This window comes from Lithobates pipiens, unplaced genomic scaffold, assembly GCF_037356315.1.
Source record: "Lithobates pipiens isolate NorthernLeopardFrog02 unplaced genomic scaffold, aLitPip1_a1.2 Scaffold_10, whole genome shotgun sequence".
Lineage (NCBI taxonomy): Eukaryota > Metazoa > Chordata > Amphibia > Anura > Ranidae > Lithobates > Lithobates pipiens.
Window position 1 is genome coordinate 53222002 of NW_027507686.1, and position 16102 is coordinate 53238103.

Below are 16102 nucleotides of genomic sequence, written 5' to 3' on the forward strand. Positions count from 1 at the left end.
TTATTGTACACTTAAACTCAATTGGACTGCTTTTGAACAAGTTTATCTCTGTACCACTATAGGGTTTGCAGAATCAAGTACATTGGAGCTCTCATTCCTACATGTATTACTTCTTTCTGCTTCATGTCAAATGTTTAATTATTTCTAACATGCTTAACAACCTTCATACGAGATCTTGTATTGTTCACATAGATTTCGCTATTCATGTGTACAAGATCTGTCTTAATTTAACTTTCTGTGATGTTCCTTTATGTATTTTATCAGTATTAGCCTGCGGGAGAAAGGAATAAAGTATTTCACCTTATTTATTATCCCTTAGACACTCAAGACACCCTTTAAAATTATGGACAATCTCAAGGCACCATTTAAAATTATAGACAGTCTCAAGGCACCCCATTTTAAAATGTGAAAAAGTATTGTAATAGTTTTACATAATGCGGCAGCATCGACACACATGGGACACTCAACATTAGAGGTGATTTATTCTTCCAAAGCAAATACACTTTTGCACACTAGTACTGACTAGTATTCCAGTGTTTTTCCTCTTCCTTAGTTTCTTTTCACCACTCTGCTAATGTGACCCCAGTGTTGATGGGGGAGGGTCAAATAAGGATGCCGTGCAGGCGATCAACACCCTTCTTATCAACACCGATGACATCGCTGGTTGTTATGAGGCCAGTGGCTGGAAGGTTGAAATAATGCAATAAAAACCTGTGACTTTGTGTAACTAAAAAGGAGGCTTGATCCACCTGCTGGCTTGTATAAAATGTGGGACAATTTTGCCAATGCACCCCTGAATAAACCTCAAAGCACCCCAGGGTGCCTGGGCACCCTGGCTGAAAAAGGCTAGATTAGGCATTTAACCCTTGCAGCATGACTATATCTTTAAAGCTTATTATCTAAACAATATTTTTATTTTTATAGTTTTAAAATATATTTCCAACATTTTGGTTTCTACCAGGCAATTTTTAAAATCATTCTAAGCACACAATGGATTCATTGCTGCATGATTGTGAAATAAGAAATGTCTTAATTGTCCCTAGAAACCAATCAATTTCTTCTTTTATTTTCCTAATTTACTCTAGCAACATGTGAGGGAAAATCTGAGAGCTTGGTCAACATAGATATGGTCATTTCAGATGCTTTATTGAGGAGGTCCAATGTCCAAAAAAAATCTACTGCCCAAGTTTGGACATTACAAGACATTCAGAATGGGAGCATACCTTCCACATTGAGAGAGATATTGGATATCTGTGTTTGTCCTGTTGGACTTTCTCTGGAGTGGCTGAAGGTTCCATTAGACCCTTTGAATTCAATCTTTAGTTCCATTGGTGCTCCACGAGATACAGATACATTTATCTGCAATTCTTTACCTGCTTGCAGTCTGGTGGTGGATAGCTGCCCTTGCAAGCCAGATACTGCTTCAATGAGTTGGACAATGATACTGGTATTGAGTCTAAGAGAGGTGCGATTGCTGGATGCCACTATTTGCAGGTGATGGACTCCTGGACCAATAAGTTGCTGAGATGTTATATCCAGGGTCAGATTGTATGCTGGGTCTCCAGTCTGTACACTGGACTCAGCCAACGTTCTATTGTCTGCTAGCAGGGAGACATTCATATTGGTGCCTGTAATGGTGGAATATAATGGGAAAAATCATCAGTAAGTATTTACATTTGTACAGTGAAGTCACTCAATCTGAAACAATAGGATTTGGCCAACTAACAGTCACACTTCAGGTTTGTATGTATGCTCATGAATTATATTACCCATTGGCTTATTACATAGTATCTCTCAGAGGTGAGATCCCTGTGCTCTATTTATTTACTATGATTCATAAATCCCCAGAGAGTGCCCTCCCTTTACAACACTATTCTCCACAGCAATCCCCATTCAGCTATTGTATTCTCCTCTGCTATATATGCTTCTAGGGATTTATAGCCCTAGGGGAAAAACATTAATACATGTAAAACATTTAATGTACTACATAAATATATTTTTTGGCAGGTGACAATAAAATACTAAAATATTTTTGCTGTGTAGTTCATTGTTAATCCCTGCAGGGCTTCCGAACAACTTGATAAAACAATTTAGAATTGATGCTGAAAGAATGTGGTGCAAGCCCTAAGGTTTAGTTACTGGACACTCTACACTCCATTATGACTTCTTCTGATAAATAGTATTTAAAACCAATATGTCACATACACCTTTATACAGGCAGGCAATTCTAGGATTACCGAGTTTGTGTATATGAATGTAAAGGGCCTAATTTCTCACCTGTATTCAGCTCTATTTGGATCCACAGGGCCTCCCCATACACAGCCACACAGACCCCATCTTTGTACTCATGCTGGCTGAAACAGCCACTGACCCTTAGGCTGCCACTGGCTTCTTCCACTATAATGTTTCCCTGTGCTGTCACATGCCATTCACTGGTGGAACACTCCACAAACACAGCAAAGTCTCCAGGGGAAGAGTAACTGTGTGTTATACTGCTAGAAACACTGAAAGACAGACACAAGTTAGATTAATTCATTCATTTTTATCACAAGGATGTCAAGCAAAAAATAAATTCTGGTTTGTTGTACAATATATAAATGTGTGCATTTACTAGGCATAGATTTGTCAACTAGGTAGAAAGATAACAAAGAATAGAGCTGCACGATTCTGGGAAAAATTTGAATCACGATTCTTTTTCTTAGAATGAAGATCACGATTCTCTCACGATTCTCAAAAAACTGTTTTATTTGAAAAATTTACAGGCAGGGTATTGCTGAGTATTGGCAGGAAGGGTATTGGCAGGGTATCGCAGAGTATTGGCAGGAAGGGTTTTGGCAGGGTATCGCAGAGTATTGGCAGGAAGGGTATTGGCAGGGTATCGCAGAGTATTGGCAGGCAGGGTATTGCAGAGTATTGCTAGAGTATTGGCAGGGTATTGCAGAGTATTGCTAGAGTATTGGCAGGGTATTAAAGAGTATCGCTAGAGTATTGGCAGGGTATTGCAGAATATTGCTAGAGTATTGGCAGGGTATTGCTAGAGTATTGGCAGGGTATTGCAGAGTATTGCTAGAGTATTGGCAGGGTATTGTAGAGTATTGGCAGGGTATTGCAGAGTGTTGCTAGAGTATTGGCAGGGTATTGTAGAGTATTGCTAGAGTATTGGCAGGGTATTGCAGAGTATTGGCAGGGTACTGCAGAGTATTGGCAGGGTATTGCAGAGTATTGGCAGGGTATTGCAGAGTATTGCTAGAGTATTGGCAGGGTATTGCTAGAGTAATGGCAGGGTATTGCTAGAGTATTGGCAGGGTATTGCTAGAGTATTGGCAGAGTATTGCTAGAGTATTGGCAGGTTATTGCTGGGTACTGCAGGGTATGAAGGGATGGCTGCTTCCATCTCTGGATCTCTCCCCTCCACTGTACAGATTAGTACAGAGGGGGAGAGAGGAACCGGCGTCATGACATGATTCCGGTTTGTTTACAAGTGATCGCTCCGTCGGAGCGATCACAGTGTAAACAGCCTGGGTGTAGAAAGATGGCCGCCGCTTCGGAGCTAGGCCAAAGCCATGGCCTTTCTTAAGGCCGAGACCGCGGAGCGCGGCATCCGCCCACAACCAGGCAGCGGCACGCCACATTGCATGCTCCAATGACTGACGTCAGTTCCGGTGGCTGACGTCAGTTCCGATATCCGCCATTTGCGTCCCACGCTGGTTACGTGGAACCGGCGGCACTAAAAGAAAATCGCGGGTCACCTAGAACTTAGATCGTGTGGGGGGGTGAATCGAGATCGCGATCGTTTCACGATTAATTGCGCACCTCTAACAAAGAATCACCATATAAGGTACTTTGACCCGGGAGGCAATGGACAACACAATGATTTCCCAGAACTCAATCCTACCAGCCAGCACAACCTAACATTAAATGGTTTATAATATATAGATGTAAAACATGCTCAGCCTAAGGGATGTCTTATTGAAGTTTTATTGCAGTAATTGAACAGAAGAGAGGGATGAGGGTGCATGATACTCCATAAACACCAGCAGATAGTGATGGACGAACTTCTGACGGGACGTTTCGCGAACGCGGACCGCGAACGCGGCCGATAGTTCGCGAAACGTAAAGTTCAGGCGGGCCCCATTGACTTCAATGGGAGGCGAACTTCGCAAACCTTTAGGTCAAATTTGCAGCCACAAAATAATTATTAGCTGGGCAAACATAGTCCCACCACATGGCCAATGACATAATACATGTATGAGGTGAATTTGGGATCGATAACTACAAGCATTCTTTTTTTATATGGGAAATTGTTCTGACAATTCAGGACTGTGGAGCGCATGAAGGCAATGGAGGAGACGGAAGGTCAGGGACCAGAGTAGGCAAAGAAGAGGGTGCAGGAGATGATCACCAGCAGCGTGACATACAGCAATGACACCTGCACCGTGATAGAGTCATCTGACAACAGCACCGTGATAGAGAGCACTGACATCAGCAGCATGACATACAGCAATGACACCTGCACCGTGATAGAGTCATCTGACAACAGCACCGTGATAGAGAGCACTGACATCAGCAGCGTGACATAAAGCACTGACATCAGCACTGTGATATACAGCACTGACAGCAGCACCGTGATAGAGAGCACTGACATCAGAAGCGTGACATTAAGCACTGACATCAGCACCGTGATATACAGCACTGACATCAGAAGCGTGACATTAAGCACTGACATCAGCACCGTGATATACAGCACTGACAGCAGCAGCGTGATAGAGAGCACTAACATCAGAAGCGTGACATTAAGCACTGACATCAGCACCGTGATATACAGCACTGACAGCAGCAGCGTGACATTAAGCACTCACACCAGCACCGTGATATACAGCACTGACAGCAGCACCGTAAGCAGCCCCAGGAGTAAGTCAGCACAGCACAGGGATGGTGTGATCCCCTCATAATAAGCAGGCCCAGGAGAAACTCAGCACAGCACAGGGATGGTGTGATCCCCTCATAATAAGAACCCCCAGGAGGAAGTCAGCACAGCACAGGGATGGTGTGATCCCCTCATAATAAGCAGGCCCAGGAGAAACGCAGCACAGCACAGGGATGGTGTGATCCCCTCATAATAAAAACCCCCAGGAGGAAGTCAGCACAGCACAGGGATGGTGTGATCCCCTCATAATAAGCAGGCCCAGGAGAAACTCAGCACAGCACAGGGATGGTGTGATCCCCTCATAATAAGAACCCCCAGGAGTAAGTCAGCACAGCACAGGGATGGTGTGATCCCCTCATAATAAGCAGGCCCAGGAGAAACTCAGCACAGCACAGGGATGGTGTGATCCCCTCATAATAAGAACCCCCAGGAGGAAGTCAGCACAGCACAGGGATGGTGTGATCCCCTCATAATAAGCAGGCCCAGGAGAAACTCAGCACAGCACAGGGATGGTGTGATCCCCTCATAATAAGAACCCCAGGAGTAAGTCAGCACAGCACAGGGATGGTGTGATCCCCTCATAATAAGAACCCCCAGGAGGAAGTCAGCACAGCACAGGGATGGTGTGATCCCCTCATAAGCAGCCCCAGTAGAAATATGACACCGCTCAACCTCTTCAAAGAGGAGGGTAGGGGCATATAGTACGGTGTGCTTTTTTGGGACAAGGAAGTGAGCCAAATGAAGAAAGAAGGTCTGTGTGCTTGATTAAAAAAATTGTTTATAGACATATACATGGTCTACTGGTCACATGTGTTGAATTCCTCCGAGATCCATGCCTCATTCATTTTTAGAAATGTGAGGTAGTTAACACTGTCGTGAGCTAGGCGAGTACGCTTATCGGTCACGATCCCCCCTGCTGCGCTGAACATCCTTTTGGACAGGACACTGGACGAGGGGCAAGCCAACAGTTTGATTGCAAATTGGGCAAGTTCTGGCCAGAGGTCAAGCCTGCCCACCCAGTAGTCCAGGGGTTCATCACTCCTCAGAGCGTCCACATCGGCCGTTAACCCAATGTAGTCGGACACGTGATGGTCTAGGCGTTCCCTGATGCTGGATCCGGATGACACCTGTCGATGGGTCAGCTGAAAGAATGACCTCATATCCGAAGTCACCAACACATCTTCAAACCGGCCTCTTCTTGCAGGCGCTGTTGGATTGGTACCCGCAAATCCTTCTCTGGGAGTGGGAATTGCTCCTCTGCCAGCGCACGCGAAAGCAGAATGCAGCATTTCTCGAAGCAAGGCCTGGAAGTGCTGCATTCTGACAGCCCTCTGCGACGGCGGTAACATTTCCGCCATTTTGTGTTTGTACCAGGGGTCTAAGTACGTTGCCAGCCAGTACTGGTCCTTGACCCTTATGCTTTTTATACGGGGGTCCCTATTAAAACACTGGAGCATGAAGGCCCCCATTTGCACTAAAGTGGAAGCGGTGTGGTGGCCTGGCTCCTGCTCATCATCCAGGATAATGTCGTCCTCTTCATTCTCCTACCAATGAAGGACTGCTGCAGTATAGGGCAGCGGTCAGCAGTAGTGCACCTCAACCCTATGTATTGTGGACCGATAACAGTCCTTATAGAATAGCAGACTGTACCTCACTCAACCCTATGTACTGTAGCACCCTAGACCAAGTTACCAGTCCTTATAAGAACTTTTGTGGACCAAGCAGGTTGTGTGTGACTGATTAGAAGACTTTACGTCAGTCCCTATACCAATGAAGGACTGCTGCAGTATAGGGCAGCAGTCAGCAGTAGTGCACCTCAACCCTATGTATTGTGGACCGATAACAGTCCTTATAGAATAGCAGACTGTACCTCACTCAACCCTATGTACTGTAGCACCCTAGACCAAGTTACCAGTCTTTATAAGACTTTTTGTGGACCAAGCAGGTTGTGTGTGACTGATTAGAAGACTTTACGTCAGTCCCTATACCAATGAAGGACTGCTGCAGTATAGGGCAGCGGTCAGCAGTAGTGCACCTCAACCCTATGTATTGTGGACCGATAACAGTCCTTATAGAATAGCAGACTGTACCTCACTCAACCCTATGTACTGTAGCACCCTAGTCCAAGTTACCAGTCCTTATAAGAACTTTTGTGGACCAAGCAGGTTGTGTGTGACTGATTAGAAGACTTTACGTCAGTCCCTATACCAATGAAGGACTGCTGCAGTAGAGGGCAGCGGTCAGCAGTAGTGCACCTCAACCCTATGTATTGTGGACCGATAACAGTCCTTATAGAATAGCAGACTGTACCTCACTCAACCCTATGTACTGTAGCACCCTAGACCAAGTTACCAGTCCTTATAAGAACTTTTGTGGACCAAGCAGGTTGTGTGTGACTGATTAGAAGACTTTACGTCAGTCCCTATACCAATGAAGGACTGCTGCAATATAGGGCAGCAGTCAGCAGTAGTGCACCTCAACCCTATGTATTGTGGACCAATAACAGTCCTTATAGAATAGCAGACTGTACCTCACTCAACCCTATGTACTGTAGCACCCTAGACCAAGTTACCAGTCCTTATAAGAACTTTTGTGGACCAAGCAGGTTGTGTGTGACTGATTAGAAGACTTTACGTCAGTCCCTATACCAATGAAGGACTGCTGCAGTATAGGGCAGCGGTCAGCAGTAGTGCACCTCAACCCTATGTATTGTGGACCGATAACAGTCCTTATAGAATAGCAGACTGTACCTCACTCAACCCTATGTACTGTAGCACCCTAGACCAAGTTACCAGTCCTTATAAGAACTTTTGTGGACCAAGCAGGTTGTGTGTGACTGATTAGCAGACTTTACGTCAGTCCCTATACCAATGAAGGACTGCTGCAGTATAGGGCAGCGGTCAGCAGTGGTGCACCTCAACCCTATCTATTGTGGACCGATAGCGGTCCTTACAGAACAGCAGACTGTACCTCACTCAACCCTATGTACTGTAGCACCCTACACAGACCAAGTTACCAGTCCTGATAAAGAGCTTTGTGGAACAAGTGAGTTGTGAATGATTAGCAGACTGCAGCAGAAGGGCAGCAGTCAAGTATAATATTTTTTCTATATTTGGAAGAAAGAATATTATACGTGTACAAGCCTATTACCATACCACTGATACCAGTCCTGAAAAGAACCTTTGTGGAACTAATAGTAACAGCAACTGTTTAAACTGACCCTCACTGCCTGACACACTGCTTCCTTCCTGTCCCTATACAAACTGGCAAAAAAGAGGAGCCTGGAACAATTACTGGTTACTCGAATAGCTCTTTTGTGGACCTGATAGTAACAGCTAATGATGATGATGATGATGATGACTAATCTGGCTGTCCCTAAAATAGCAGCAGACACAGCGCTCTGTCCCTTTCTCTAAACTGACAAAAGACACTCAGGCTGCTGCAACAATCAGTAGCACAGCAAACCTATATACACCTAACACCTATACCAGTCCTGAAAAGAACTTTTGTGTACCAAATAGCTAGCGTTTTATCTGTCCCTGCTCCAAACAGCAACCTTTCCCTATAGTGACAGAAGAAAGAATGTAAAATGGCCGCCGGATCGGGTGTATTTATAAGTTAGGGGGAATGTCCAAGTGTCCATGTGCTGTCATGTCTCAATTGGCTGTCCTGTACCCCATGATGAATGTGTCATAAGGTCAAAGTTCCTTTACACAGTAAAAACACGGAAGTCCGCCGGGCGAACTACGCCAATAGTCCGCCGAACTGGCGGACCGCGAACAGCCGAAATTCGCCGCAAAACGACCGCCGGACGAACTGTTCGGCCATCACTACCAGCAGATACAGGATGACAGATTCTCAAACAAAACTCCTTTAGCTGCAGCCTAAAGGCTCCGGTACACACAGACTATGTTGACTACTGGCCGTGGTTCCTATACTGAGCGCGATTCTTCCATTTTCAAGAGAGGGAGGTTGAGGAAGGTTGAAGCTCCCCTAATGCAGCAGCTCCTAAACCCTTGTAAAAGCCTATGTATACATGGATACATAGGCTTTAATAGAGATGAGTTTAGGAGCTTTGAAAAAAAAACATCAAATGTTCCTAAACTCAAGTTTAGCAGCTGTAGTGTACATGAGCCCTTAAAGTGGTTGTAAACCTCACACGTTAAATAACAAAGCATACAGTATCCCTCTATAGTAGGTACTTGTCTCAATTAAAAGCACTAAGTGTAATTTTTGTCTTCTGATTCTTTCCTCTGCTATCAGCATGAATCACTTCTGACGAGTTTTCCTGACACCATGAGAACAACGGTGACAGGGGAGGGACCTCCAGCTGATTGACATCCTCAGCTCTGTTCCTGTGTGCTGTGTGGATGGGGTGAGTTCCTTCCCTCCAATCAGCTGTCAGAGCTCTCCTCACTGAGTTCTCTGTCCCCTTTTTTCTGAACTCTAAGACAAGCTTCACAATTCAGCACTATGAACAGATGTAGAGAAAAGAGAGCTGTAGATAAACAGGTATAACTTATGTAGGAGGATTTGCTTAATCTCTGTGTATCACCTGAGGCTAATAACCTCACTGGGTGTTTGTAAGGGTTTACACCTACTTTAAATAATACCAGAGGTAGAGGTAACAACTAGTCTATCTAAGACTCTGTAAAAGCAATCACAGCCCCTGTAGCAACCTCTGGCATCTAACAGCCAAAGCACAGGCCCACCTTGAGTCCTAGACAAAAGGGTACTACTCACAATGTCAAAAGAAAAAGCTGTCTCCAACCAACTTCCATGCAACACTCTTCAGTGAAAACAGGTCCTTCCCAAGGTAGTGTCCTCCAGCAAGTGTCTTTAAATCCAGGTTCCTCCAGGCTCTCAGCCAAGCACTTGCTGAGGCCTGACAACAATGGCTCTCTAGCATCACAGGCTGCCTCCCAGGCCAGAGGGACCCAGGACAGAGAGACCTCTGAACAAGCCTTCCCAAACATGTATCTTCTCCCCAAATACCTTCTGGGTGCTCCCTCCCAGGGATTGGCTATGGTCAGATAAATATTCATAACCCAGTGGCTAATCCTCCTACTATATCTCTGGAAGCTTCTTCCAGAGGCATAAGGGTCTGCAGGCAGGTCTGCCACTAGGCTTAGGGAGACCTGACCAGAGCTGAACAATAAATTGCTGCTCCACTGACTATGGCAGAGTCAAAAACTAAGTTCATCCAGCCTAGGGCAGAGCACAACAGAAACGTCTTAAAATTATTTGCCAGAGCATTTGATCTTGCCATCAGTCAGCTAATTTTGTTTGAAAGCCCTTCTTTTGTGCCTAGAACATACGCATTACAATATGTACAATATTTTCCATCCTGCTCCTTCTAATGCTACGTACACACCACCGGACTTTTCGACGGACTAGGTACGACGGTCTTTCCGACAAACTTTAGGCGGAGTTCCGATGGACTTTCCGAATTAATGGACTTGGCCACATACAATCACACCAAAGTCCGACGGATTTGAACGTGATGACGTATGACCAGACTAGAATAAGGAAGTTTATAGCCAGTAGCCAATAGCTGCCCTAGCGTCGGTTTTTGTCCATCGGACTAGCATACACACAATCGGATTTCTTGGTCCGGCGGAGTTCCGGTGGGAAAATTTAAAACATGTTCTATTTCTAAAGTCCACCAGATTTTTGGCAAGCAAAGGTCCCAAGGAGCCCACACACGATCGGATTTGCCTTTGCTGTCAAAAAGTCTGGTCGTGTGTACGTGGCTTAATTTTCCCATCCCTACTTTTGAAACTGTTGATTTGACCCCACTAACCATTAAAACAAAAACATAAATGAACATTTTCTAACAAAATTCTAATTGTGTATGGGCAGCTTTAGTTTATGCTTTCTTTCATGTGGAAGAAAGTGACTAATTACCTAGAATTCACTAAATAGAAAAAAAAATAAACAATATGATTATCCTGCAAGAAAATAAGCTTACTGAACAAACATGACAATCTCTGCAGTCACGTGTAGGAAGAGAAAGGGATGGCTATTCGAAGGTTTCTGGTCGGTCTTTAATGTAACGAAGATGGATATAATAAAGCGCATCTGGGCGTGGCTACCTGGCAACCAGATGTGACGTCAGGACGTCCACACAGGAACTGGCAGTGATGTAGCGGCCATCCCAATCACTTGGAGGTGGTGAGACCGCTATAGTTTGACACCTGGTGCCATTATCACGATATGGGCTTGTTTTAAATGGTTGAAATGTGAGTGAATTTCTTTTAATAAAAGCGGGTATCTTGAGATGTTACACCATCTGAGGTGTTTCTCTATTTCTTCTACGTGTGGCTATAAATATAAGAGCCGGGGTAATGAACTGGAGGGTGATGTTTGAATTTCCAAGGTGTTTTATCATCGCTAAGCGCTATTGGCAGTCATGAGAATGAGAGGAAATGTGGTCCGATGAGTGATATTCTAAAGGGAGGGGGATCTGCACTTCTAAAAGGAGGGGGACCTGCACTTTCACTTTGGTGGTAGACATCTGGTGTATCATCTCCAGCGAGAAGAGACAAAGAACATATCACTAGCACTTTTATGGACATTTGCTATCAGTTTATCATAATTTTTTTTTTTTTTTTTTTTTAGTTTTTTACATTTACGCTACTGTGAAATATTATTAGAATTTTTACTGATGATGTTTCACCTTTTCAAGTATACTTTCCCATAATCACTGATGTAGCCCTGAAAACATGGGCCAGTACATAATAAACAGCTGCCCCTTACGATCTATGAAATATTATGGTGCCATATGCAATGATTTTAATAAACGTAGACTAATTTCTCTGCTGATTGCCCTTAGACATTATGTAAGACTGACCTCAGTGAAACTTGAACAAACGTTAAGTGAGTTTGTGGTCACCTGTCTTTTACAATGAAAATGTAACATTGTGGTCGTAGTCACATGACAGCATGAAAAGGCTAACGTATTAAGTAATAATCTTCTTTACATGATAATAAGCACGTAACAGCAACTCATCTGTGCCACTAAATGAATCTGCTGTAAAGATTGCTGTAATGCTTCACTTACTTCTCAGGCTGATAGGGATCAATAGAGTATCCGTCTCCAGTGTTTATAATGCAGGAGAGATTTCCAGTGAAGGGAGTAAGGAGCCAATTCACAGTGATTGTGATATTTTCAGACACCAGACATCTATCTGGCAAATCAAGCTGCAGACCTGAGAACAAAACAAGCTTTATTTAAAAGCCTTTAACTTAAAGCTGAAGTTTAGCTACAGCTTAAAAAAGGTACCTGTACTGAAGGATGTCCCACATCATGCAGGCTGTGGAAGTTTTCTCTGTAGGGTGCCTAGTCCTCTTCCTGGCACTGAACTTTCAGTGCTGCAATGGTTAATATCTTCAGGTCTTTGGGTTGAACTGCATTAGAGACCATCTATTGGGAACCTGCTCCCTTCTCTCTCCTTCTCCATTGAATTTTTTTTTTTACTGTTTACACTGAATGGAATATGACCCACACCCTTTGAATGGGGGAGAGGGTTCTTTCAATCTTCCAACTCTTCCCCATTCAGAGATCTGTTACATTCAGTGTAGGCACTGAATTATCTTTTTTCAGTGGTGGAGAAGTCATATTATAATATAGTGTATCTAAAACTCAACTCTCCTATTGTTCAATAAGTATCCCCAAAACTTGAAAATCATTGTTGGATATCCCAGGGGACTTAGTGCATGGAGCAACAGATAGATGATAAAATATGGAAAATATCCAGCTCAATGTGAATGAAGAAGGAGCAGTGGCTACTATGCTGTAGCTTCTAGATTACAATGCCCATAAATTGGGCTTCAGCCTGGGATGAAGCTGGCACAAACAGACATAAAAATGTGCTTTTCACAACTTCGCAACGTGGGCAAAGATCAGAACGGGACCAAGTGCTAAATGTACTTGGTACCCTTGGGAATCCAATAATAATTTTCAAGTTCTGTAAGAATATTATGCATGTTTTTATCCAGCCATAAAGTAGAAATCTTCCCTTCTTTGCATTTGGTCTGCTCTTTCAACCTACTTATAAAGTTCTAAAAAAAACATAAACTAAAGTTGACCCCAAGCCAATATAGATTTTAAAAGTTTACCGGTACTCCACCTAGTATACTTTAATAGGGGTAATTTATGCAAGTAACTATAAGCAACAATTTGCTTTGTTGGCCATCCTCTACATACATAAGACAATAGCATAAAATCATAAACCACTAACATGCCAATCCATTGTACAATAATTGTGCACAGTGGGGGCCTTCCCATTTTGAGATAATAATTGAAATGATTCATACCCCTGATATGCCCTAACTGTAGTCTCTTTGAGGCATTACATACTGGCTGCCAGGCGAGGAAGGTTGTGACAGAGTGCCAATGCAGATGTTCAAAGCCCAACCCAGAGGTACTAAAGCCCGCAATAGACAGATCGAAATTCGTTGTTCAGCAGGACCCGGCTGAATTTCGATCCATATATGGATAGGCTGGTTGTACTGAAGTCTATATATCGATTGACTTCAGTAGAACCAGCCTGACGTTTTTTTCCATACAATCACTGCCGATTGCTATAACTGCTGGCAGTGATCCTTGTGTTCTGACGGCAGGGAATCTCTTGCTGGCAGAATACAATAGTGCAGTGGGAGGGATTCCCACATCAACACCGACTGTGTTGATGGAGAATCAAGCAATGTTCTTTCCTTCAACATGTGGTTGAAGGAAAGAAAACTTCATAATCTTTGGCCAGCCTAAGTCTGGCCTTATGGGATCTGGGAAAATATAAATATGTTGACTGGGGCTTCTGATTAACAAGTTATCATCATATATTTAGCAGTTCATGGCTTGATCTTACTTGCTGCATGGAGGAACTCTGAATACAGCTTGGTGAAAACACAATGTAAGGTGAAGTTTGACACCTACCTTCCATGCAGCTGTATCTGATAGATAGGTAACTTCCCGACACAGGGCATGGCTCACCAAAGAGAGAAGCTTCAGTGGCAATCTGACAAGCCTGGAGCCCCTGGCATTGACCTTGGGGAAAAAGAATAAATGGAATGACCTTCACAGCTAGAGATGTTTTATTTAAGAGCACAATTTTCTTTTTTCAAAATGAAATCATATCTGCGTCAGATGAACACATTAAAATATTAGACACAATTTGATTTAACAGAGGAAAAGAGATGTAACCTGGGTTATTGAAGATGAACTCTAGGCAGATAGGAAAGACACAAATGACTGAAGCTCGATAATCATTAAAATATCATTAAAGTGTTCTCATTAAAGAAAAAAGATTTGGCTCTTATATTGTACCACATTGATATTATATATTGTTTCAGAGAGGGAACCTTGTATGTTTTTTTTTAATGGTACATGAAAAGGACTAAAACAGAAAATCAATAAAATCTGATCTTTATTACAAATAATAAAATAATCTGTTAAAACCATATGAGACTAAATCCCATACAAACATTAGGCCATATGTGTACAAAAAGACATGTTTGGCGTGGCTGAATTGTCCAAGAGGTCAAGAGAGCCTGGGGGGTGAGGGACAGTAATCGCACCATATTCCTTTTAAAATTGCATGCAATTCTTTGCAGTATGATTTGAGCCCATTCGTTTTGTAATGGTATCGGTTTCGGTATCGGGAGTATTTACACCAGTACGAGTACTTGTGCAAGTACTCAGTATATGTGCAACCCTAATACATACATTTCCTACCAGCATAATTATCAGTAATTTGTAGCATTTTGTAAAAGTCAGGCATACAACTTTACAGAGCATTCTACAGGCACTTTACCTTGAGGATGGTCCAACCACCCTCTAAAATCTATGGGGTTGGTTTACTAAAAGGAAATAGGCTGTTCATCTTGCAAGTAAAGTTGGACTTTGCAAGGGAATTTTCCCCAGAGCTTAGTGAATGAGTTGAAATTTTATATTACAAAGGATACCCAATCACATGCAAGGAAAGGGGGTAAAAATGATGCCACATTACATGTATTAGAAAATATCATACTACTTTTTTTTTTTTTTTTTTAATTAGTACATCCTAAAATATATAAGCCAGGCAGGAATGCCACTGATGCACCAGGGCACATCATATCTATATGATAGCATCTCTGTAATATGAAGCATGAATCAGCACTGTACCTGAAACTTGCTCCTTCACGTTGTTCCACCTGCAGCCAGTTGTGGAGGGGGCAGCAGTCTCCTGGGCACAGAGATGGGGGCTCTGGCGTCCATAGAAACTCTCATTTATCTGTACCACTTCTCCTGATCCACACTGTACTGTAGCATTCTGGTTATCACAGGCTATGGTAAAGCCAGATTCTATAAAAATACATTAGAGATATTTCATTTAAAAATAGAAGAATGTTCCACACACAATGCAATCTAAAATTATTATCTGTTAACGAGGACCTGAACTCTAGCAGTGGTGCTCAAAAAAGGCAATCAGAGGGAAATGGCTTAGTCTTAGTATTTTCTGTATGTTTCTTTGGGTTTGAACTTTTCCCTGCTGTGCACTGTGTTTCTATGTTGAGGTGGTCATCTGTTCTGGAAAAATGTAGGAAACAGCAGGAAAAGTCCACAAAGCATAAACCCATAGAATGAATGAAGCAGAAGCAGGGAAATCCATGCTGTACAGATTCCTCTCCAGCAAGGAGAACAGTGGGCGGGATTTACTAAGACTGGAGCACTCAGAATGGGGTGAAGTCAGCTTCTAACTTCAGATTGTTCAATTAAGCTTTGACAATAAAACATTGTAGCTGGTTGGTTTCTATGCAGAGCTGCACCAGGTTTTGCACACTCCAGTTTTAGTAAACCAACCCCAGTGGGCGGCAGAGTATTGATATCACCAAATCTCACAAGCCTCATAATAATTTATTTTTGTACATAAATAGGATGTTTATTGGTGTATTATACACATGAATAATAAACAACATATTCCACTGTAAATACCTAAAATAACAAATGTGATCTGTCTATGTTACGTTGAGGGCCTATTTACACAAATTCAATATGGTAATGTGTGTGCTGAAAATCATTATATATCTTCATTGCCATATATGGCACCTCAATGCTCATGCACAATGCACCTGTGCTACAATACACCACAGCACCCAACACACCATCAGGATGATTCAATAAGATATTTATGA

General features: G+C 43.0%; 1 protein-coding gene across 1 annotated transcript in view; it reads right to left on the reverse strand.

Annotated features, from left to right (window-relative positions):
- LOC143930570 (polycystin-1-like protein 2) overlaps nucleotides 1-16102 on the reverse strand; it is a 189505-nt gene that overhangs the window by 159998 nt on the left and 13405 nt on the right. Inside the window, exons 3-7 of the mRNA XM_077455002.1 lie at nucleotides 15093-15272; nucleotides 13866-13976; nucleotides 11991-12138; nucleotides 2278-2504; nucleotides 1224-1628 (exon numbers count right to left, since the gene is read on the reverse strand). Coding sequence (XP_077311128.1) covers nucleotides 1224-1628; nucleotides 2278-2504; nucleotides 11991-12138; nucleotides 13866-13976; nucleotides 15093-15272 — 1071 coding nt within the window. The remainder of the gene's footprint in view (nucleotides 1-1223; nucleotides 1629-2277; nucleotides 2505-11990; nucleotides 12139-13865; nucleotides 13977-15092; nucleotides 15273-16102) is intronic.